Source organism: Trachurus japonicus, chromosome 6 (assembly GCF_045865225.1).
Source record: "Trachurus japonicus isolate A0001 chromosome 6, Traja_1.0".
In the NCBI taxonomy this organism is placed as follows: domain Eukaryota; kingdom Metazoa; phylum Chordata; class Actinopteri; order Carangiformes; family Carangidae; genus Trachurus; species Trachurus japonicus.
In genome coordinates, this window is record NC_140912.1 from 34,392,052 (window position 1) to 34,417,051 (window position 25,000).

The following is a 25,000-nucleotide window of genomic DNA, read 5'->3' on the forward strand; positions in this document are numbered from 1 at the left end:
ACTCTCCAGAAAACCACTCAGATGCTTCACTCCTGAATCCTGCAGGTTGTTCAAGTTCAGGTTCAGTTCTCTCAGGTGGGAGGGGTTGGACTTCAGAGCTGAGACCAGAGAAGAACAGCTGATCTCTGACAAGCTGCAGTTCCACAATCTGAATAAAGAATAAAAGCAGTGAGTTGAGGACAAAGCTCCTTGTTGACAGCGTTCAGTGTCTCATCATCTGTTCAGAGCTGAAGAAGCTTCAGAAAGAACAAGTTTAGAAAATCAAAGTCCAACAGCTGAAGCAGCAGGAAGCAGGTTAAACAGTCACATAGAGAGAAAACAGCTCATTAATATTCATGAGAAGCTGCTGCTGCTTCAACACAGACGCAGTGACTCCGCCTCTTCACCTGTCAGCTCCACCTGTGGCTCCATCCAGACAAACTCATGTTGTGCAGCCACATTGATCAGAGATTTACTGACCATGCTCAAGACAACAAACATGTGAGGCTGAACTCTGTTACCATGACAACTAACGTGTAGAAACACATGTTGAGTGAAGCTCAGAGACAGAAAAACCTGAAACACACGTGCTTATTATGGGATGTTGGCTTTGAATGTTTCACTGTAAACATCACAGAGCCTCAGGAAAGAGGTGGAGCCAGCAGCTATTGATTATAGATCAGTTATTGTCTGATACATCACATGTGTTTCTGTAGTGGAGGTGAAACATGAAGAGAAACAGAGACTGGACTAAAAACCAGTGAGGTGCAGTCAGGGCTTTGATGTATTCACTTCATCTAAAGTTGGATTCTTTTTGACTTTCAGATAACTTTACTACAAGTTCAATGTGTCAGAATGTGGTGATTTTCATGGTCTAATAAAAGCCAGTAAACAGAGCTAGCTTCTGTCCAGGCAGCAGCTGCACAAACCACTCAGCCATGTGTAGTATTACAGAGCAAAGGCCCAGAGCTGCTCTGCCTCTTCTGTCAGTACGGTGTGTATGTGGCTGTTTGCACATGTGCAGTAAGTTCCCACAGAGAGTTCACATGGAGGTGAAGAGGCACAACGCTACGCTGCCTCTTAACTTAACTGCTCCATGTCTGAGCTGCACTTCTGTTCACGTTGCCTTGGTGAATGGTCAACACACAGACGTGTCCCCTGGCTTTTTAGCCTCCAGCAGTTTAGCAGCTAATTCAACTGCAGTGATGCTCCACTGGAGAGGTGAACACCTTAATGAGCTTCATCTGAAGAACAACAGCAGCTTTTATCTGACGGGAGACCAACGCCTGAGCTACGGTGGCTAACAGTTAGCAAGTTTTAACCTACTCTCTCTCTGACACTTAGACACACACACACACAGCCCAGGTTGTGTGTCTTCTCTGTTGTAAACCTTGTAATAACAGCTTGTTGTGTACAGTTAACATCCTTGTTGCTCAGGTCTGAGTGTGGATTGTGTTAAAGGTTTGTTGTGTGATGTGAGCGGTGCTCCAACATGTGATCCTGTTATTGATCTGAGTTGTGTGTTAATAACAGCTGATGTCAGGACGGCATGGATTGTGGGGAAAAGGTGTTGCACATGTTTAAGACTTGGATCTGTGTGAACCATTGTGCATCATGTGTTTGTTGTGAGGTTGTTGTGTGATGAGCTGTCTGAGGTGCCGACCCCCCAGAGCCCTGGTCTTGGTCTGTGAGCGCCTGCCTACCCTGTCCTACAGCCTCAGTGTGGATCAGTAGAATATCAGCCTCATGTCTGCAGCTCAGTATCAACACAACTTTCACATCACATTCATCTGAGCACAGAAATAAAACAGAGTCTGACCTCAGAGTCTCCAGTCTACAGTCTGGACTCTCCAGAAAACCACTCAGACGCTTCACTCCTGAATCCTTCAGCTTGTTGTTGAAGCTCAGGTCCAGGTGTCTCAGGTGGGAGGGGTTGGACTTCAGAGCTGAGCCCAGAGAAGAACAGCTGATCTCTGACAAACTGGACCACTCCAATCTGAATAAAGAATAAAAGAAGAAGATGAAATGATTGATGATTGATCAGATGTGTCCTGATCAATGATCAGTGTGTAAATGAGTAGAGGGACTTTGTCCTTGTGTTGTTGTGGATCATCATCATGTGGCCTTCTACACACATCATCCACATGTCAGCACAGATTCATCAGCTGCTGCTGACCTCAGATCAGTCTGTCAATATACAATCAATATCTGATCAATACCTGTTGGACTAAACACTGACTACAACTCTCTGATTCAGGACTGAACTGGATCAAAGACACACACACACACACACACAGAGGATGATAAACTGTGTGTGTGGTTAGTAGTTGCATGACTTCAGATTTTTTAAAGTCGACTCTAATGTTATGAAAGTTGAGTCGACGTCGACCAGTCGCTGATGACGTCGTTCATATATATATATATTTTTTTAAGTATATATTTTTTGGCGTTTTTGCCTTTATTTGATAGACAGTGATATAGACAGGAAAGGGGGAGGCAGAGAGAGGGGGAATGACATGCAGGAAGGAAAGGTCTGCCCGACGCGGGATTCGAACCGGGGACGCCTGCGTTGAGGACTGTTGCCTCTACATGGGGCGGCCGCCTTAACCACTGCACCACGCACCGCCCCAACGTTGTTCTAATATCACAGGAGGAGGGAAACGCTTTGCAACAATCTGTATCCACTGACTGGTTGATAGAAATCAGTACAGAACAGCAGGTAAATAAACAACCAGTTGTAAATCAGTTTTTTTGTAACATACACTCCTATAGAAGTGAAAAGAAAATACTGGAGCTACTGTGTGTTAGGGAGGAAAACGACACAAGCAAAGGTCTGTAAGCCAATCACCATCACATGTAGCGAACCACAGCCAGACAATGGTGAAGCTTGATGTTTTCAAGAAGCCTTTATTTATGTTCAGCCGTCATCCTTATTTGAACATAATTCTCCTTTTCCTTTCACTCATATCCGTTCTTCTTTCAACACCGTAGAGCTAAAGGACAGATAAATGAAATAAAATGAGCTTTTATGAAGTAAATAAAATAACCTTTGTGAATGATTTTCACCAAAATATGCCTTATGACAATATATATGAACCTTAATCAACATTTTACATGAGATAATGACAATAAAACGTTTGCCATAGACACATAACAGATTCAAAGACTATTGTTAGCTCAACATCACCACCATGAGGCCAAACATATGCACACTACACAGAGGCTAACATTAGCATCGCTATTAGCGTATGACAATTAGCATTTTCCCCCACATTAAATCGAACATATCACACATAACCGGACATAAAACATGTTGTTTACACAATACCTTGTTCCCAATTCCAGCTGGGTGCTTAACCATTTTATGTAGAACCCTTTAGGAGCAGAATTATCATGCCTCACTGCACAGTTTGCCGTCTGCTTTGAGAAACGTAAAGAAAACAACGATACGGGAGCTTGTTACTTCCGGCGCCGGATCGCCAAAATAAAAGCACAGGAAGTGAATCTCTTTTTACCAGAAAGTCGTTTTTAGAGTTACTTACATCACAGTCCTGCTCAGTCACAGTTTTTGTTTTTGATTCTGGTTGATTGGTTGTTATTGTTTGTTGTTGTGCGCGACATAAAGCTGCCTATACGAGCAGAGTTTTTTTTTTTTGCGCTACCTTCACAACTTTGTTTTCATCAACGACCTGTGGAACACTTGCGTGCCGATCCGTGGAGAGCGATCAAGGATCAACACTGATCTGTTTCCAGGGCTCGTGCCCAAAAGGCAAAGGTAGAAGCTGTACACAACCTAGAAAGTCAAAGCGTTGTTTTGATGGGCTTGTGTGTTGTTTTTGTTGTCTTTTTGTTTTGTTTAGTTTTTTCTCTTTCTTATGAATATGTCTGCTATGTACTGTTGATAATAATAATAATTATTATTAATCTAATGTTACCCCCGGGAAAAGGGTGGGGTCAAGGGGAATGGATAAATGGAATTGTAATGAAATAAAACAAAATAAAAAATTGATTAAAAAAAAAAAAACACTGATCTGTTGCACCACTACTCCCTCCCTCATGATCATCCACATCCTCAACTAGAATAACATGAATAACCAAGTTTATCAAGGCCGTGCATCAGCAACAGAAGACAATTTAAATCAATTAGGGTGACGGATTAGTTTCATTCAGCCACTCAGCTGTTGTTTCAAGCAGTTAGCAAGTTGTAACCTACTGACACTTAGACACTTTTACACACACACACACACACAGCCCTGGTTGTGTGTCTTCTCTGTTGTAAACCTTGTAATAACAGCTTGTTGTGTACAGTTAACATCCTTGTTGCTCAGGTCTGAGTGTGGATTGTGTTAAAGGTTTGTTGTGTGATGTGAGCGGTGCTCCAACATGTGATCCTGTTATTGATCTGAGTTGTGTGTTAATAACAGCTGATGTCAGGACGGCATGGATTGTGGGGAAAAGGTGTTGCACATGTTTAAGACTTGGATCTGTGTGAACCATTGTGCATGAATGTGTTTGTTGTGAGGTTGTTGTGTGATGAGCTGTCTGAGGTGCCGACCCCCCACAGCCCTGGTCTTGGTCTGTGAGCGCCTGCCTACCCTGTCCTACAGCCTCAGTGTGGATCAGTAGAATATCAGCCTCATGTCTGCAGCTCAGTATCAACACAACTTTCACATCACATTCATCTGAGCACAGAAATAAAACAGAGTCTGACCTCAGAGTCTCCAGTCTACAGTCTGGACTCTCCAGAAAACCACTCAGACCCTTCACTCCTGAATCCTGCAGCTTGTTGTTCCAGCTCAGGTCCAGTTCTCTCAGGTGGGAGGGGTTGGACTTCAGAGCTGAGCCCAGAGAAGAACAGCTGATCTCTGACAAACTGCAGTCCTCCAATCTGAATAAAGAATAAAAGAAGAAGATGAAATGATTGATGATTGATCAGATGTGTCCTGATCAATGATCAGTGTGTAAATGAGTAGAGGGACTTTGTCCTTGTGTTGTTGTGGATCATCATCATGTGGCCTTCTACACACATCATCCACATGTCAGCACAGATTCACCAGCTGCTGCTGACCTCAGATCAGTCTGTCAATATACAATCAATATCTGATCAATACCTGTTGGTCCGTTTGAAAAAAAATATATGAGATTTTCTTCTTCTGATACTATAATCCAGTAGAACTTTTTCATTGCCTACCTGGAAAAAAATATTTAAGTAACACATTATTTAACCTTTAAATAATGTTGAGGGTCCAATGTGACAGATTTTTACATTTAGGAACAGTAAAAACACCCTAAACATTTTTACTCTGACTTTAAGTTGAACTTGTTCTTGACCAACACAACAGATAGCTCCATGTTGCCCCTGTGTGATGTTCAGGGACAGGTCCAGACAGTCTGAAGACAGAGAGCTCTGACGTTTAAGTCTTATAATAATGAGATGAGATGAGATGAGATACACGTTGTGACGGTTTTTTTTTAGTACAACTTTTATTTTTAGTGCTAGGGGTGCCAGTCAGGCGTCTGAGTCCTGACAATAAGTCTGTGTCAGACTTGAATTCTAACCCCCACAAAGGACACACACTTAATCAATACCCAATAATTTCGGATAAGCATGTAACCTCCATTTAAAACATCTTTAAACACTGTACCCAGCACAAGAACAAGAAAAAACAGGACACAACCAAAGCTTATTTTGTTTTCTTTTCCAAAAAAATGTATTTAAATGGTACATAAACAATAAACAAAGTTCTTTTAATTACTGTTTGTCTCAGTTCAATCTACAAAAAATCCGATCTTCAGCAAAAACAGAAAATATCAGGGAAAACCCAAGGCAGTCATAAAAAAAGGAAAAAGCCAAAACAAAAGTAATCCAACAAAAATCGATCGGTAATTACTCACGCACACCAGAGGGGGGAGTTGTCAACGTGCACCAGTCAGTCGTCAGTCAGTCAACAGTCAACAGTCATCTCCAGCGGGACCAAACGGGAGGAGATCACGGATCGTCACAGGAACGGAAGCGGCCGAACGAGGCGAACAAACAGGATTAACTACCACTCTTTTACTTTTCCTCCTGCACTAGGCTGCCATACTGATACTAGTATTGGTATCGGTACAACACTCGTTACATTTAGTGCATATAGTTAATTAATAGCTTGTTATTTTGTAGCCTGTATTCGTAACTGTCCAAGATGGTGGGGGGCCGTTACACAAATTGGGCAGCAATAGAGATATGCACGCTGAGAGCCGGATCATCATCATCATCATCATCATCATCATCATCATCATCATCACCACCACACTGACCTCTGAGTGACCTCTGACCCTTCACCTTCTACCAGCTGCAGTAACATGGAGTCACAATCAGTCGCTGCTTCAAGCTGAACTTCACACATTTGAACTGAACACAGACAAAAGTCCAACAGGTCCAGTCAGTGAACTCACCTCAGAGTCTCCAGTCGACAGTTTGGACTCTCCAGTCCAGCACACACAACCTTCACTGATGAATCACTCAGGTCGGTTTTACTCAGGTCCAGTTGTGTCAGGTGGGAGGGGTTGGACTTCAGAGCTGAGGCCACGACTTCACAGTGACTCTCTGAGAGTTGACAACCAACAAGTCTGTGAAGAGAGAAAATATCAAATGTGTCAGAATCAAATCAGATGAAAGCTGCAGTAAAAACACAGTTGATGCATCTGATGATGTGATGAACATCTGAGCTTCAGCTCATCTTCTCTGACTGAGTTTGACAGGAAACATTGATCCTCATCACTCTCACAGGATGGACGGGACCCTGAAGCAGAGCCTTCTTTCTATATTAACCCTTACGTAATGTTTTCAAAATCAAACTAAAAATGTAAAGGTCAGTGTATTACTGCCATCTAGTGGTCAGTTTTCTGGGGTATAAAAGGGAGGAGGCCACTGTCACCTGTAAGCTCTTCCTGTGGGTGTGTGTGCTCACCTGTGCGCATCACCACCATCCTCCCTTTGTTCTCCCCTGGCTGGCTCAGTGTTTGTGCTGCTGGCTATGTTTGAACCATGTCCGTGGCTCGTTGAGTGAGTTTTCTTTGTTGAATTATTTGTAATCTTTGTGTTGGTGCAGGTTCCCTTATAGTTTGGTTTTAGCCGTGTTTCCACTGCAGGAGTTCCTGGTAAAGGGAGGGGGTAGGAACTTCTACAGGAACCGTCCTCTCACTCGGCCCTCTCAGTGGCCGTGTTTCCACTGCAGAGTCGGACCCCGCGGCGACGTCATGAGTTTCGATCGCCGCTTAATCGCTGTGCGACAGTTTCGACCATGACGTCACCCAGGCAGGTCACAAGCACATGCACAAAAATCATAACAACAACGAAGAAGGATGGAAGGAGCTGAGGCGGTAGGCGCGTTTCTGGTTTGTGTGTTTGTGCGCATGGCGGTTGTTTGTAATCCTGCTTGAGTTTTTTTTTTTTTTTTTTTTTTAACTTCTCACGGCATTGTTTTGTGGCGTGATGGATCCCCAGTGTGTCGAGGTGCGCTGATATTTTCATTTCGCCGCAATGACTCAAACCCCCTCTGAATCTCCTCGGTGCTGTAGACTGCAATCAATGTCTGCACCTCACCGTCGGTCCACTGCTGTTTCCTTGTTGTTTACAGCGGTGTCTGCTAGGCTAATGCTCCCCTTCTGCTCCCCCTTTTAAAAATGCCCGTTGTTTTGGTGGTTTCTGGTGGCGTCAGAGCTGCTCTAGCTTTAGCCAATCAGCGCCGGGTTAACCTCGAGCCCCACCCAGGAGCTTTTCAGGGCCGAACGGAGTACCCTATTACTTTATTTTTGATGTCTTTTTTTATTTTTTGTTTTGGGGTGATGCCGTTCACATTATATTTTAATTCCTTAAATAAGGTTTTAGTAATTTTGTAATGGGTTAATAAAATGTAGTTTTGTTTATTTGCTTTTTTTTTATGGTAATAAATTGGGGTTTTTTTTTAATCTGTGTTGGGGAAGTTGTCTGTGAAGTGTAATGTGTTTAACTTTTTCTTCTTGTGTTTTTTTTTGTATATTCCCTCATAGTTTTCACGGTGCTACATCAAAGCAATAAACTCATGCACCTGTAAGGAAATCTCCGCCTCCTTTCTTGGGAACCAAGGGCCGCTACACACACTGAGAGCCGGATCATCATCATCATCATCATCATCATCATCATCATCATCATCATCATCATCATCATCATCATCATCACCACACTGACCTTTGAGTGACCTCTGACCCTTCACCTTCTACCAGCTGCAGTAACATGGAGTCACAATCAGTCGCTGCTTCAAACTGAACTTCACACATTTGAACTGAACACAGACAAAAGTCCAACAGGTCCAGTCAGTGAACTCACCTCAGAGTCTCCAGTCGACAGTTTGGACTCTCCAGTCCAGCACACACAACCTTCACTGATGAATCACTCAGGTCGGTGGTTTTACTCAGGTCCAGTTGTGTCAGGTGGGAGGGGTTGGACTTCAGAGCTGAGGCCACGACTTCACAGAGACTCTCTGAGAGTTCACAACCAACAAGTCTGTGAAGAGAGAAAATATCAAATGTGTCAGAATCAAATCAGATGAAAGCTGCAGTAAAAACACAGTTGATGCATCTGATGATGTGATGAACATCTGAGCTTCAGCTCATCTTCTCTGACTGAGTTGATCCTCATCACTCTGACAGGATGGACGGGACCCTCAAGCAAAGTCTGCTCATTCTATATTATCCCTGACATAATGTTTTCAAAGTCAAACTAAGAATAATGAAAAGAAAAATTGTGTTTATCTGAACTACTGATCTAAACTGCTAATCAATAATTATATTGATCATGTCTGGACTCACCGAGCCTTCCTGCAGTTCCTCACAGCTGGGATCAGTCTCCATCGTCCCTGAGTTGATGTGTTGTACTTCTTCAGGTCCAACTCATCCAGAACCTGCTCTGACATCTGCAGCATGTAGGCCAGAGCTGAACACTGGATCTCAGAGAGTTTCTCCTCTGATCTGTTCTCTGACTTGAGGAACTGTTGGATCTGCTGATGAACTGACTGGTCCTTTATCTCCGTCAGACAGTGGAAGATGTTGATGCTTCTGTCAGGAGAGATTTCATCAGTCTTCATCCACTTCAGGTTGTTGATGGTTCTCTGGATGGTTTCTGGACTGTTGTCTGTCTGACCCAGCAGACCTCCTAACAGCCTCTGGTTGGACTCCAGAGAGAGGCCATGAAGGAAGCGGACAAACAGGTCCAGGTGACCGTTTCTACTGCAGAGGGATTTCTGCATGGCTCCCTGCAGGAAGACATCCAGGGTTAGAGGACTGTTATTGATCTGTGGAGGACTGCTTGCATTGAATCCAAACATATTCAGAACCTTCTTAAACAAAGACTTCTGTTTTGGTTTCTCTCTCTGTTTGTAGTTTTCTTCTTTTTCTTCTTTGCTGCCGCTGCTACTGCCGCCACCGTCTTTTTCTGCTAAGGACAAGTCACTGAAATAATGTTCCTTGACTTGTTCTTCAAGGAACTTCTTGAGGACCTGTGTGTTCCTGTTGGTGAAACAGTGGAACATGTAGACTGCAGCCAGAAACTCCTGAACACTCAGATGAACAAAGCAGTAGACTGTTTTCTGGAAGATCACACTCTCTCTTTTGAAGATCTCAGTACAGAGTCCTGAGTTCACCAAGGCCTCTGTGACATCCAGACCACACTGCTCCAGGTCTTCTTGGTAGAACATGATGTTTCCTTCCTGCAGCTGTTCAAACGCCAGCCTCCCCAGCTTCAGAAGAACTTCCCTGTCGGCCTCCGTCAGCTCCTGTGGACTCGTCTCATGTCCTTCACCGTACTTGTTCTTCTTCCTCTTTGTCTGGACCAGCAGGAAGTGTGAGAACAGGTCAGTCGTGGTCTTGGGCAGTTCTCCTCTCTGGTCTGTGGTCAACATGTGCTCCAGAACTGTAGCACTGATCCAGCAGAAGACTGGGACTTGACACATGATGTGGAGCGTCCTGGACGTCTTGATGTGTGAGATGATTCTTCTGGACAGATCTTCATCACTGGACCTCCTCCTGAAGTACTCCTCTATCTGGGCGTCAGTGAAGCCTCGGACCTCTGTTACCCTGTCAACACATGTAGGAGGGATCTGATTGGCTGCTGCAGGTCTGGAGGTGATCCAGACCAGAGCCGAGGGAAGCAGATTCCCCTGGATGAGGTTTGTCAGCAGCACGTTGACTGATGACGTTTGTGTGACATCAGACACAACCTCCCTGTTGTTGAAGTCCAGTGACAGTCGGCTTTCATCCAGGCCGTCAAAGATGAAGAGAAGTTTACAGACAGCCAGCTGCTCTGCTGTGACCTTCTGTAATGTTGGATGGAAAACATGGAGCAGCCCGAGAAGACTCAACCGCTGATCTCTGATCAGGTTCAGCTCCCTGAACGAAAGCAGAACCAGCAGACTGACATCTTGGTTCTCCAAGCCCTTGGCCCAGTCCAGAGTGAACTTCTGCACCGAGAAGGTTTTTCCAACGCCAGCGACGCCGTTGGTCAGAACCACTCTGATGGGTCTCTGTTGGACAGGTGAGATCGTAGAGACGTCCTCTCTCTGGTGGACAGGTGAGATCGTAGAGACGTCCTCTCTCTGGTGGACAGGTGAGACCGTAGAGACGTCCTCTCTCTGTTGGACAGGTAAGTCTTTAAAGATGTCGTTGCACTTGATTGGAGTGTCATGGAGGGTCTTCTTCTTGGACGTTGTCTCCAGCTGTCTCACCTCATGTTGGGTATTAACCTCTTCACTCTGTCCCTCTGTGATGTAGAGCTCAGTGTAGATCCTGTTGAGGAGGGTTCCACTTCCTGTTCCACTTCCTGTTCCCTCAGTTCCTTCAGTCACTCGTTCACATCTGCTCCTCAGACTGATCTTATGTTGATCTAAAACCTCCTGCAGACCACGATCTGCTGAGAGACAAGAGACAGAGTCAGACTGAAGACAGAGAGTCTGACAATCTGATCAGATTATTTTCATCAGCTACAGAAAAACTACAGACAACAAAGAGAAGGTTTGAATCATCATCTTAAATGTCAGTGCTATGTGATGGAACAATGACTCTGGAGAAAACAACAGGTCCTGGTTTCACAAATGACCACATCAGCAGACAGATGTTCAGTCTCACTTTGTCGACAGCTGCTCTGATTGGCTGTCTGCAGCTCACCTCTGGTTCTGGGTCTTTGTCCACACTGGGGACAGGAGGGGGGTCCTGAAGAACCAGACTGGTCCCAGTCTGAGGTGAAGCACTGTCTGCAGAACCAGTGTCCACAGCTGGTGGAGACTGGATCCTTCAGGACGTCCTGACAGAGACCACAGCAGGACAGCTGCTGGTCCACAGAGACACCACTCCTCTTCCTCCTGTCAAGACATTTCTGGATCAACAACATGTCACAGCTCCACATCTGAGCTCTGATTGGTTAACCTCCTCAAGGGGGCGGGGCTTCAGTAACACTGATCACTCCTGTCTGGTTCCTGACTTTTCAAAATAAAAGTCTGTGTGTATCAGCTGCTTTAATCTCTACTGTGACTTCAGTTTAAAGACTCAGACGTGTGGATCATTAAAGTGTTGGTGCAGCAACGTTCACACTGACTGAGGCTGATGACACAGGAACATGAGGACGCTGTGCTTCATCAGTCTGATGGACAGAGTGTGTGTGCATGTTTCTGTCTCTGAGGTTTGTTGTGAACCTTCAGAGTCTGATGGATCTGGTTCCTGGTTTCTCTCTGTTTCCTTCACATGAGTCTAATGACTGAATCACCTTCAGCTCAGTTTACAGTAGAAACCGTCTCTTACCGGGACTCTGGAGGTCCAGGTCCAGGTCCAGGTCCAGGTCCAGGTCCAGACTTGAAGGCTAGAGGCCAATCTTTGGACCTGTCACTCTTCATGGACAGACAGATGGATCCTGGAGACTCTGCTCTCAGTCTGTGGTTCTGACCTCTGCAAACACAAACATGTTTTTATTCACATCACATTGATCACTGATGGCACAGAAGATTGTCCATCGTGTTTTATTTTGAAATTTACGGGATGCTCCGTGAGTTCCTGTTTTGAGTGATCTTATCGATTGATGTGTGCTGGTTGTGTGATATTCTTAATTATTTGGTATTAAAGTAACCTAATAGTAACTAAAAGTAATCCAGTACATAACTTTAATTGTGTCATACTTAGAGTAAGTTACTGATTACATTATTTTAAAGGTTCATGAGGCAAGAAATGCACATGCGTTTTAAGTTTTTTACTGCTAATGGGCGATGAAGCGTTAAAAACCAAAAAGAATGAGCCCACTTGCGTATCTCTCCGTTGCCTTGAACAGGCTGTGTGCTGCATAATGCGCTGCAATTCTGGGGACGAATTTCCCGCGCTGTCCGTGGATGTGACGTCAAATGACACTGCATGCGCGTCCTCGACAGCTTCGGCTTTCCTCCGCTTGCGCCCAGCGGTCGGCGGATGTCTTGCAGCCTGAACAGTCATGTGAGCAGCGAGTAGAGAAATAACGTCACTTTCTTACATTTTAATATTTTTTCATGCGAGAAAGTGACGGTTTAGATTACCAATCTGTTGCCAGTTTATCCAAATAACGTCTGTAAGTACTAGATTTGCTCCGACATTTTTCGGAGGAGTGCAGAGCCACACACACGCAGCAGCAGCAGCGGCTCGTCACAGAGGCTGCAGCCGGGGAACTGAGCTCATCGGCCGGGCAACAGCTGTCCTCCTCCCAGGGAAGAAAACGAGCCGAGTAACTTCCCCACAGGTTTTTAGAGGTTTTCTGCCGGCTGGTTTAATTGTTTTTAGGAGATAAATGCTGGTCTCATTGATGAAATCTAACAGTGGCACTGTGGCAGTCGGATTAGTTCATTTGAATGAAAAGTGAAGCTTCATGTGTGTGTGAGCAGCGCAGCCTTGGGGCTCTGTACGTACAAAAATCACCATATTTAGGCTACTTCAATAAATAAATAAATAGTTTTACAATGAGCCGATTGATTCATCCGTGGTCAGTTTATCCAAACAACGCCTGTAAGGAAATTCAGCAGAGCCACTAGAGCAGCCGAGCGGCACCAGCAGCTCACAGAGGCGGCGGCGGCCGGTGTGTTGACGGGATGCCCGGGCGGTCAACCTCACGGTGTCGCGGTAAATTGAGCACTGTACAATGAGCGCGGCACGGCGCATTTACTGTTTATTAACTGCCAGGCGCCGTGCGTGCGTGCGTGCGTGCGTGTGTGTGTGTGTCGTGAGAGAGACAGCAGGTAGAGGGGCTGACTGGCAGAGATGAGAGATAGTGAAAGCTGTTCTTTTTTTTCTGTGAGAGACTGCTGCGGCGGACACAAACCAAACTGTGGCGGCTGATTAGTGGAAAACACTGGTATAGTAACGTTATGCCGTTTCCAATTCAGCCACAGTGTCACTGTCACAGCATCAGCTGAGTTGATGCGCGCTCCCGCACCAGCTTGGCTGATGGCTGCAGTAACCCTGACGGCTGCTACGGACGTTGTATCGCTAGTGAGTTTTATTCCTCGATCTTGCCTCAAGCTCCTTTAAATGTAGTTTGTAATTATACTGGATTACATTTGTAAAGTAACCCTCCAAACCCTGCACACTGGTCTGAATCTGGTTTCTTACTGTGACTCTGGAGGTCCAGGTCCAAGACTGAAGTTTATAGGTTTTTCCATGGACATGTCACTCTTCATAGACAGACAGATGGATCCTGGAGACTCTGCTCTCAGTCTGTGGTTCTGACCTCTGCAAACACAAACATGTTTTTATTCTCATCACATTGATCAGTGGACACACACACACACACACACACATTTCCTCTTCTCTGACATCACACACACTTCAGGTTTCTATCTGGTCTCTTACTGTGAGTCTGGAGGTTCATGTTTGGACCGGTCACTCTCCAGAGACTTTGATCTGCCCTCCTGTTCCTCCACATTAACACTCATCTTCAGGACTTCAGTCAGTCTGAGAGGGAAACCAGTAACACACACACACACACACACACACACACACACACACACAGAATCAAGACACACCCAAATCCACCGAGGACAAACTATAATCACGTCCTTGTTTGATCCAGTCGTTGACCTCCACCACTCATAGTACCCAAGATGGCGGCTGTGTTGACGTGTTGACAAGCCTGAATGCAGCATCTACGTGTATGTGTCTATGACTTTGACATTAAATCCATGATCATCCAGTCACCGTGACCTTTGACCTTTGATGTTTCTTCTGAGTTTGAAGAAGTTGTGTGGAGGTGAATCTGAGACAATGTGCTGACGCAACACGTTCTCACTCCCAGTGCGTCAACCCCCTGACGAACGGTCACTGTCCCTCCTCGTCACATGCCTGACTCATTAGGTACCCGTTTTTCGTCATGAGGTGACGAGCGGGGATTTCAATTCATTCCAATGCAACCCCCTTCGCGGCGATATGTGACGCTCAGAGTAAAGTGATCCAGCCGACCGGACGCGGCGCTGAACGACGCACTGAGCTGGAAAACTTTTTTCCCCTTTGAAGCTTTATTGAACCTGGTGTGTCTGACATAGCTTTCATCCAAGCCGTCATTTTGGTTATTATTTATTTACTGATCTTGGCGTTGGTGCAGAATAATAAATAAACAAACAAACAAACAAATAAATAAATTACATCCTTGTCGGAAGACCAGACGGGGTGGGGGTGTGTAATAAATAAATAAATAAATAAATATTTTTGTCCCGTGCGTAATTGTCAAGATCCGCATTTCGATTAAACTCGCCTTTCTTCTTTTGTACGAGTTGTTGGACGACTGCATTTTCATTTTATTTACTTATTTCCCTGTCCTAAGTCATGTTTATGGATACACAGTTGAACATATTGTCATTTTACCCTCGGCATTTTCCCCTCACTTTGCTGAATATCTGTTGATTCATGTCATAAACACGTTTTGTTCATTAAAAATATGTGGTGTTTATTAAAAATATGTTGTTCATTCAAATCGGTTGTTGTTCATTGCAGAACAATAGAATATTAATACGGTGATTTATATACAGATATTGATCGCGCAGTGTGACCACAATCACTACGCACGGAGGCGTGAGGGACATTTGAAACAGCTGTATCAATCGTCCCTGCAGCGACTATACTGACACTTCAACCTGTTTTGGCTCTAAACTTCAAAACTATGACATTGCATAGTTTAGGACCTGTTTATGTACGAATTCATCTGTTGTTAGGTCATATTATTATTGCATGAAACACACAATACAACTTTTGATCACAAAAAAACTACCGCACGTAACATTTTACTTTCCGTAGTAAAAAAAACAGGTTCGCGCTAATAACTTTTGAATGGCGTGACGTAATTTCACAAGCTTTCCCAGGATTGGTCGGTGTTGAGTGCTGAACTAGAGGATGTGACGTCATTGCAACGGCGCCACCGGTCGCGACCATAGACTGCGACACTGCCATCTACGGCGTCTGGACGGAACTACAACACCTTAACAGTGTGTTTGTGATCATGAGGAGTGGAAATTAAGCCATGTTGATTTAATTCAACAGCATGTGAATAAACAGTGAGGAATCAGAACAGTTAGACAGCTCTTTTTCAACAAAGTCCAAATAATTCAAGTAACTCAAGTCATATAGGCCTTTTTTTTTTTTAATTGCAGAAAACAACATTTCTCCCCCCTTCTCCCTCCTCCCGCCCAGGAACCTTAGTTTATAATATAGTGTAGAATGAACCCGTCCACTGTAGTAATGTTTATGCACAACTGCACCACTTTAGCCAGCTCCTTTATTTCTGGTTTTACATTGGACAAACTGATTAAGGCTCCATTTTCAGGAGACACAGCTATTCTTTAATAACTTCCACATTCGTTGGGTTACGTTCAGAGGTTTATCAGGGCAGGGCCTAGGGTCATCCAGTGTTAGCAATTACAGACCCATCTGACCTTCACAGGGGTCACAGGTCAACTTTTCATGTGAAATTTGACGATTTTTGCTATCAATTCAGGCATAAAACACCAATACTTGGAGCTGGGAAGCTGAAATCTTTAGATTCTAGTCCAGACCTTGGAGCAGATTGAAGATCAGAGCTGTGCTCCACTCAGAAGTGTCCAAAATGGCCATGGTAAGTGTCAAAGGTCACAGGGGTCAAACATCAAAGTTAATCCTAACAAAACACACACGCTTTAAGTAATCATCATGAAATTTAGATGAGTTGTATATCAGAGAGTCCTCTATCATTATATTGTATTCCCATTGCTCTGGGGGCCACGGGGGCCCCTGGGGCCACTTCGCTTTCCCATGCTCTCACAGATTTGGGTGTCGGGTCAGTGGATAAGGGCCTCACAATGAGTCCACAGGCCAAGTTTCAAGTGATTCGGTTGGTTTCTATGGAAACAGCGGCCTCCTGGAGACAGAGGAATGCGGCTGTTTGAAGCCCCGCCTCTCGAAAAGTAATGGCTCAATCAGGACCGAACGCACATCAACGCGTTCGTCCTTGGGCCCCCGGAACCACTGATATCAAATTCAGAACTGTACGACTTTTAGAAATATATTTCATCCATTTCAGCTTTTCTGACTCAGAAGGTCTCTCAGGCCTTAAGTCTGAGAGGCTCTGAATCTGAAAAGCTGAAATGGATGAAATATATTTCTAAAAGTCGTACAGTTCTGAATTTGATATCAGTGGTTCCGGGGGCCCAAGACGAACGCGTTGATGTGCGTTCGGTCCTGATTGAGCCATTACTTTTCGAGAGGCGGGGCTTCAAACAGCCGCATTCCTCTGTCTCCAGGAGGCCGCTGTTTCCATAGAAACCAACCGAATCACTTGAAACTTGGCCTGTGGACTCATTGTGAGGCCCTTATCCACTGACCCGACACCCAAATCTGTGAGAGCATGGGAAAGCGAAGTGGCCCCCAGGAGCCCCCCGTGGCCCCCAGAGCAATGGGAATACAATATAATGATAGAGGACTCTCTGATATACAACTCATCTAAATTTCATGATGATTACTTAAAGCGTGTGTGTTTTGTTAGGATTAACTTTGATGTTTGACCCCTGTGACCTTTGACACTTACCATGGCCATTTTGGACACTTCTGAGTGGAGCACAGCTCTGATCTTCAATCTGCTCCAAGGTCTGGACTAGAATCTAAAGATTTCAGCTTCCCAGCTCCAAGTATTGGTGTTTTATGCCTGAATTGATAGCAAAAATCGTCAAATTTCACATGAAAAGTTGACCTGTGACCCCTGTGAAGGTCAGATGGGTCTGTAATTGCTAACACTGGATGACCCTAGGCCCTGCCCTGATAAACCTCTGAACGTAACCCAACGAATGTGGAAGTTATTAAAGAATAGCTGTGTCTCCTGAAAATGGAGCCTTAATCAGTTTGTCCAATGTAAAACCAGAAATAAAGGAGCTGGCTAAAGTGGTGCAGTTGTGCATAAACATTACTACAGTGGACGGGTTCATTCTACACTATATTATAAACTAAGGTTCCTGGGCGGGAGGAGGGAGAAGGGGGGAGAAATGTTGTTTTCTGCAATTAAAAAAAAAAAGGCCTATATGACTTGAGTTACTTGAATTATTTGGACTTTGTTGAAAAAGAGCTGTCTAACTGTTCTGATTCCTCACTGTTTATTCACATGCTGTTGAATTAAATCAACATGGCTTAATTTCCACTCCTCATGATCACAAACACACTGTTAAGGTGTTGTAGTTCCGTCCAGACGCCGTAGATGGCAGTGTCGCAGTCTATGGTCGCGACCGGTGGCGCCGTTGCAATGACGTCACATCCTCTAGTTCAGCACTCAACACCGACCAATCCTGGGAAAGCTTGTGAAATTACGTCACGCCATTCAAAAGTTATTAGCGCGAACCTGTTTTTTTTTACTACGGAAAGTAAAATGTTATGTGCGGTAGTTTTTTTGTGATCAAAAGTTGTATTGTGTGTTTCATGCAATAATAATATGACCTAACAACAGATGAATTCGTACATAAACAGGTCCTAAACTATGCAATGTCATAGTTTTGAAGTTTAGAGCCAAAACAGGTTGAAGTGTCAGTATAGTCGCTGCAGGGACGATTGATACAGCTGTTTCAAATGTCCCTCACGCCTCCGTGCGTAGTGATTGTGGTCACACTGCGCGATCAATATCTGTATATAAATCACCGTATTAATATTCTATTGTTCTGCAATGAACAACAACCGATTTGAATGAACAACATATTTTTAATAAACACCACATATTTTTAATGAACAAAACGTGTTTATGACATGAATCAACAGATATTCAGCAAAGTGAGGGGAAAATGCCGAGGGTAAAATGACAATATGTTCAACTGTGTATCCATAAACATGACTTAGGACAGGGAAATAAGTAAATGAAATGAAAATGCAGTCGTCCAACAACTCGTACAAAAGAAGAAAGGCGAGTTTAATCGAAATGCGGATCTTGACAATTACGCACGGGACAAAAATATTTATTTCTTTATTTATTTATTACACACCCCCACCCCGTCTGGTCTTCCGACAAGGATGTAATTTATTTATTTGTTTGTTTGTTTGTTTATTTATTATTCTGCACCAACGCCAAGATCAGTAAATAAATAATAACCAAAATGACGGCTTGGATGAAAGCTATGTCAGACACACCAGGTTCAATAAAGCTTCAAAGGGGAAAAAAAGTTTTCCAGCTCAGTGCGTCGTTCAGCGCCGCGTCCGGTCGGCTGGATCACTTTACTCTGAGCGTCACATATCGCCGCGAAGGGGGTTGCATTGGAATGAATTGAAATCCCCGCTCGTCACCTCATGACGAAAAACGGGTACCTAATGAGTCAGGCATGTGACGAGGAGGGACAGTGACCGTTCGTCAGGGGGTTGACGCACTGGGAGTGAGAACGTGTTGGCTGACGTATGTACGGACTACGTCTGACTCTTCTTCCCTCCACAGTCCACACAGACACACTGACTCTCACACTCTGACACAACAACAACAACAACAACAATAATATTAATTGTAATAATGTTCTGTTGACACTCACTCGTCTCAGACTTCAGTTTCTCTCCTTCTGCTCCGTTCACTCTAAAATGGCATCTGAACATCTTTTCTTTCAGTTCCTCCTCAGCATTTACAGAAAATCACAAGTTCATGGTGACAGAGGGAGGGGAAGTCTCTTTCTACAGTAGAGTGGCGCCACCTGCTGGGTAACTCCTGGTATTACACCTGTATGGACAGGTGAACTCTGACACCATGAATAAACAGTGAGCTGAGATCCAGCTGTGGTAGAAGAGCTGCTGAGAGATTTAAAGACACTCCACTACAAGTTACAGCTCAGTCTGTTCTCTATCTTATTCATCACACATGTTGTCATCAACTAATTTGTGTCTCAGTGTTGTAACTTAACTCGCCCCGGTCTGGCAACACGACCATATATGGAAAACACAACCACAACTAAATGTAAGTCCACACAGAAACCAGGAGGATACAAGGAGAATCATGATGAACTCCTTATAGAAATGCACTCATTGACATAATGTGTTCCCTAGCCCCTTACCCTAACCTTAACCATTACTCTGAACCTAATTTAAACCTAACCTAAAGTCTTAACCCTCAAACAGCCCGTGGAAAAAGTGAGGACCGGCCAAAATGTCCTCACTTCCCCTAAATGTCCTCACTCTGTTGGTTAAAAACTCTCGACGGTCCTCACAACGTAGTAAATACAAGAACACACACACACCCACACACACATCTTACAGGTGTTTTTCTGTGGGGAACAGAAGCTGATTGTGCTGAGTTCATCTCTGACTCTGGGATTAGAAAGAATAAATCATCATGTGTAACAAGTGGGCGTGTCACTGGTGGCCAATCACATTATCAGCATTATTTTCATCTCTCTCTGATTGGTTCAGGACGGCTACTTGCTACAGTGGACCTGATGTGTTCAGAGGAGGAGGAGGAGGAAGAGGAGGAGGAGGAGGAGAAGGAGAAGGAGGAGGAGAAGGAGAAGGAGGAGGAGGAGGAGGAGGAGGAGGAGGAGGAGGAGGAGGAGGAGGAGGAGGAAGAGGAGGAGTTTCTAATCTTGAGTAAAGCTTGACAGTGATTTTAAACTGGACCAACAGATCAACTCTGTTGTCATAACCAGTTTTTGAGTCCTGGTCCTGGTTCTGGTCCTGGTCCTGGTCCTGGTCCTGGTCCTGGTTCTGGTCCTGGTCCTGGTCCTGGTCCTGGTCCTGGTTCTGGTCCTGGTTCTGGTTCTGGTTCTGGTCCTGGTTCTGGTTCTGGTCCTGGTCCTGGTCCTGGTTCTGATTCTGGTCCTGGTCCTGGTCCTGGTCCTGGTCCTGGTCCTGGTCCTGGTTCCAGCTGGTCCTGGTCCTGGTTCTGGTCCTGGTCCTGGTTCTGATTCTGGTTCTGGTCCTGGTCCTGGTCCTGGTCCTGGTTCCAGCTGGTCCTGGTCCTGGTTCTGGTCCTGGTCCTGGTCCTGGTCCTGGTCCTGGTCCTGGTCCTGGTCCTGGTCCTGGTTCTGGTCCTGGTCCTGGTCCTGGTTCTGGTCCTGGTTCTGGTCCTGGTCCTGGTCCTGGTTCCAGCTGGTCCTGGTCCTGGTCCTGGTCCTGGTTCTGGTCCTGGTTCTGGTCCTGGTCCTGGTCCTGGTTCCAGCTGGTCCTGGTCCTGGTTCTGGTCCTGGTTCTGGTTCTGGTCCTGGTCCTGGTCCTGGTCCTGGTCCTGGTCCTGGTTCTGGTCCTGGTTCTGATTCTGGTCCTGGTCCTGGTCCTGGTCCTGGTTCCAGCTGGTCCTGGTCCTGGTTCTGGTCCTGGTTCTGGTTCTGGTCCTGGTTCTGGTTCTGGTCCGGGTCCTGGTCCTGGTCCTGGTCCTGGTTCCTGGTCCTGGTCCTGGTCCTGGTTCCTGGTCCTGGTCCTGGTCCTGGTCCTGGTTCTGGTTCTGGTCCTGGTCCTGGTCCTGGTCCTGGTTCCTGGTTCTGGTCCTGGTCCTGGTCCTGGTCCTGGTCCTGGTTCCTGGTTCCTGGTCCTGGTCCTGGTCCTGGTCCTGGTCCTGGTCCTGGTTCTGGTCCTGGTCCTGGTTCTGGTTCTGGTCCTGGTCCTGGTTCCAGCTGGTCCTGGTCCTGGTCCTGGTCCTGGTCCTGGTCTTGGTCCTGGTTCTGGTCCTGGTCCTGGTCCTGGTCCTGGTCCTGGTTCTGGTTCTGGTCCTGGTCCTGGTTCCAGCTGGTCCTGGTCCTGGTCCTGGTCCTGGTCCTGGTTCTGGTCCTGGTCCTGGTCCTGGTTCTGGTTCTGGTCCTGGTCCTGGTCCTGGTCCTGGTCCTGGTCCTGGTTCTGGTTCTGGTCCTGGTCCTGGTCCTGGTCCTGGTCCTGGTTCTGGTCCTGGTCCTGGTCCTGGTCCTGGTCCTGGTCCTGGTCCTGGTTCTGGTTCTGGTCCTGGTCCTGGTCCTGGTTCAGGTCCTGGTCCTGGTCCTGGTCCTGGTCCTGGTCCTGGTCCTGGTCCTGGTCCTGGTCCTGGTCCTGGTCCTGGTCCTGGTCCTGGTCCTGGTTCAGGTCCTGGTCCTGGTCCTGGTTCAGGTCCTGGTCCTGGTCCTGGTCCTGGTCCTGGTCCTGGTCCTGGTCCTGGTCCTGGTCTCCGTGGTCACCTCCCTCATAGGTGAAGCCGCAGCAGCAACGAGCATCAGGCTGAGCAGCAGAAACAGGATGGAAGGTCTGGGGTCGACTGATGCCTCATTCATGTTCAGGGGTTCAGTCGCCACTCGGCTAAAGGTGCAGTTCACGTATTACAGAACGGTCTCTGACCTGGAGGAGTTTTGCTGCGTTCATAACAACTCGGAGGTCGGGATTACCAACTCGGAAATGTCCGACTTCCGACATCATTGCGTTCACGCTGCAGGAACTCGGAAGAAAAAAAACATGGATACCTGAAGGAAGTTTGGCGTATTATTGTGGCTCATCGCTGAATACGAGAAATAAATGCAGCAGTAAATGATGTTTATTTTGGAGGAGAGGAGACGCCGCAGATGAGTGCACATATAATGTTACAGCCTCGATAACAGTTTAACGTTATTTCCAGACTGCAATTTCACACCATACAACAATCACAGCTTAATATAAACGTATTTCATATAGGCTACTGCAATAATACACAAAAATATGCATTAAAACCTCAACAAATAACTTAAAATGTCTAAATTCTAACCGTTTAAGACGAGGGCCGCCATGTTTTGATGTTGTCGTGACGTCAAGTCGGAAAGTCGGAGCTCTGATATGATACCCGAGTTCCCGACCTGTTCAGTTCTTTTTTTTTTCCCGACTTCCGAGTTGTATTAAACGCAGCATTAGTGTGTGTGTGTGTGTGTGTGTGTGTGTGTGTGTGTGTGTGTGTGGTGTTTTATGTTGTGTAGTCGACCAGTCTCTGCTCCTCAGTCTCTGAAACACTGAATGTTTGTTCATGTTGCTGCTGTTGATCTGTATGTGGCTGATTTGATGCTTCTGCTTTTATGGAGGTGAAGTATTTGATGAATTAAAGGGAAAGTTAAAGGTCAAAGGTCTCTCTTCTCTCCTCCCCCTCTCGCTTCCTCCCTCCCCCCTTCTCTCTTTCTCTCTCTCTCCCCTTCCCTCCTCCCCTCTCTCTCCTTTCTCTTTCTCTTCCTCCCTCCCTCTAAGTCTCTCCCTGTCTCCCCCTCTCTCTACGCTCTCTTTCTCCCCCTTCTCTCTCTCTCCTCCCCCACTTAATCTATCCTCCCCCTCTTTCTCTCTGCCCCCTCTCCCTAAGTCTCTCCCCCTCTCCCTCCCTCTTCTCTTCTCTCCTCCCCCTCTCCCCTTCCCTCTCACCTCCCTCTCTCCTCTCCCTCTTTCTCTCTGCCCTTCCTCCCTCCCCCTCTCTTCTCTCTCCCCCTCTATCTTCCTCCCTCCCTCTAAGTCTCTCCCTGTCTCCCCCTCTCTCCCTTTCCGGGGTTGCTTCATCGCCCCCCACTGGTGGTTTCGGCCTATGCTGATGATGTTAATGTCTTTATTCGGAATCAGGGAGATGTGTCTTTTTTAACACATGCCTTGGATCTTTTCAGCAAAGCTGCTTCAGCAAGGGTAAATTGGGGGAAAAGTGAGGCTTTGCAGTTGGGGTCGTGGGGGGAAACAGGGGCACCGGTGTTACCGGGGAACCTGAGCTGGGGAAGGCAGGGCATGAAGGTGCTGGGGGTGTTTCTGGGGAGTGAGGAGTTTCAGAAGAAGAACTGGGAGGGTGTGATGGAGAAAGTGTGTGCCAGACTGTCTAAGTGGAAATGGTTGCTCCCTCAGCTCTCCTACAGGGGCAGAGTCCTGATTGTCAATAACTTGGTTGCCTCGACCCTTTGGCACAAGCTGAGGGTCTTGCAGCCACCGAGGGGCCTGGTCGAAGCCATCCAGAGGAAGACGGTGGAGTTCTTCTGGTCGGGACACCACTGGCTGAGATCAGCGGTGCTGCACCTGCCGGTACATGAGGGTGGACAGGGCCTGGTCAACATCGCGGCACGGGTCGCGGCTTTCAGGCTGCAGACGGCCCAGAGACTCCTGTACAGTTTTGGTCTGCCGTGGATGGACACAGCCTGCCTGCTGCTGAGGAAGGCCGGTCGTCTCGGGTACGATAAACATCTGTTTCTGCTTGAGCTCAGCTCAGTGGACTTAAATGGTTTAACATCTTTTTACCAGTCGGTGCTCGAGGCGGCGCAGGTCTTCACGTTCCAGCGGAAGGCTGTTTTAACACCGGGGATGTGGCTCTTTGAAGAGCCGCTGCTGTGGAACAGTTTCATCACCTCGGGGGTCCTGTCCTCCGACAGCCTCAGGATCAGACTGAGGGAGGCCGGCTGCCTGAAGCTGGGTCACCTCCTAAGGACCTCCATCCCTCACCTGGCAGAGCGACTCAGCATTAGGTCCAGCAGAGTGCTGCACAGGCTGGTGGCAGAGGTCTGTGGGTCCCTGCCGGAGGTTCTTAGGGGGTTCGTGAAGGACCGGACTGTTCTGGACCAGTGGGATGAGCAGCATGAATATGTGTTTCCGGCCCTGATGGTTTCTCCTGCGGTTGGCCAGTGGCGTGAGGAGGAGGACCTCCTGCTTTCTCTGAGGACCCCACAGCTGGGAGACCTGGAGTCTCTGGGGAGGAAGGAGGCGTATAACATCGTCCTGAAGGTGGCAGGCCTGCGCTCTCTGGCCGAGCTGAAGGTGTCGAGGTGGACTGAGTTTTTTTGGCAGGGGCTCTTCTCCAGGAGGTTGTTGGCGGTCCCTGTACAAACCCCCCGTTGAAAAACGGACGGGCGACCTCCAGTGGAGGATTGTACATGGGGCCATAGCTACAAACAGGTATCTGGCACACCTTGATCCTAGCACGGGGGTCAGCTGCTCCTTCTGCTCCGACACTGAGACATTACAACACCTGTTTGTCCAGTGTCCCAGACTGGAGCCTCTGTTCAGGCTGCTGCAGGGCTGGGTGCAGGGGTTAGGGGAGCACTTCACTTCCTGTTTATACATCTACGGGCCACGCTACTCCGCAAGGAAGAAGGCAACACACACACTCATCAACTACATCTCAGGGTTAGCAAAGTTAGTCACTTGGAAAACACGTAAGAACAGGGTGAGGGGTCAGGGGTCACAGGAGGTGGTGGCTATGGTAACGGGGATGCTGGCAGCTCGGCTGAGGGTGGAGTTCAGCTTCTATAAGCTGACGGACCAGATAGAGGGTTTTGTGAAGACCTGGGCTGTAAATGGTGTTTTGTGTTCGGTCCAGGAGGACTCACTAGTCCTGAGTTTCTGAGTCTTTTTCTGTTGTCGTCATTTTGCTCAGTTGATTATGTCCTGGTTTGCTCTGTCGCAAGTGTGTGATTGAATTTGATAGAGTTGTGTGACAAAAGACAGACTGATAATAAAAGTTTGGTTTTAAAAATCAAAAATCTCTCTACGCTCTCTTTCTCCCCCTTCTCTCTCTCTCCTCCCCCACTTCCTCTTTCCTCTCCCTCTTTCTCTCTACCCTCTCCCCCTAAGTCTCTCCCCCTCTCCC

General features: G+C 46.6%; 2 protein-coding genes across 2 annotated transcripts in view; both read right to left on the minus strand.

Moving 5' to 3' along the window:
• The window catches only part of LOC146986534 (uncharacterized), a 1,046,957-nt gene that overhangs the window by 527,572 nt on the left and 494,385 nt on the right, over positions 1-25,000 (minus strand). Inside the window, exon 12 of the mRNA XM_085780502.1 lies at positions 4,691-4,867. Coding sequence (XP_085636628.1) covers positions 4,691-4,867 — 177 coding nt within the window. The remainder of the gene's footprint in view (positions 1-4,690; positions 4,868-25,000) is intronic.
• On the minus strand, positions 8,326-21,707 carry LOC146986546 (protein NLRC3-like). Its single transcript, XM_085780387.1, has 3 exons — positions 21,615-21,707; positions 8,812-10,157; positions 8,326-8,506 (listed from the first exon to the last, which is right to left on the minus strand). The coding sequence occupies exons 1-3, from the start codon at positions 21,705-21,707 to the stop codon at positions 8,326-8,328; spliced, it is 1,620 nt and encodes a 539-aa protein (XP_085636513.1).

Coding starts and splice junctions, on each gene's coding strand:
- LOC146986546 (XM_085780387.1), bottom strand. CDS start 21,707: ATGAATGAGGCATCAGTCGACCCCAGACCTTCCATCCTGTTTCTGCTG. Junction 10,158..21,614: donor CGGCTTCACCTATGAGGGAG/GTGACCACGGAG, acceptor AACCTCATCCAG/GGGAATCTGCTTCCCTCGGC. Junction 8,507..8,811: donor AGGAACTGCAGGAAGGCTCG/GTGAGTCCAGAC, acceptor CTCTCTTCACAG/ACTTGTTGGTTGTGAACTCT.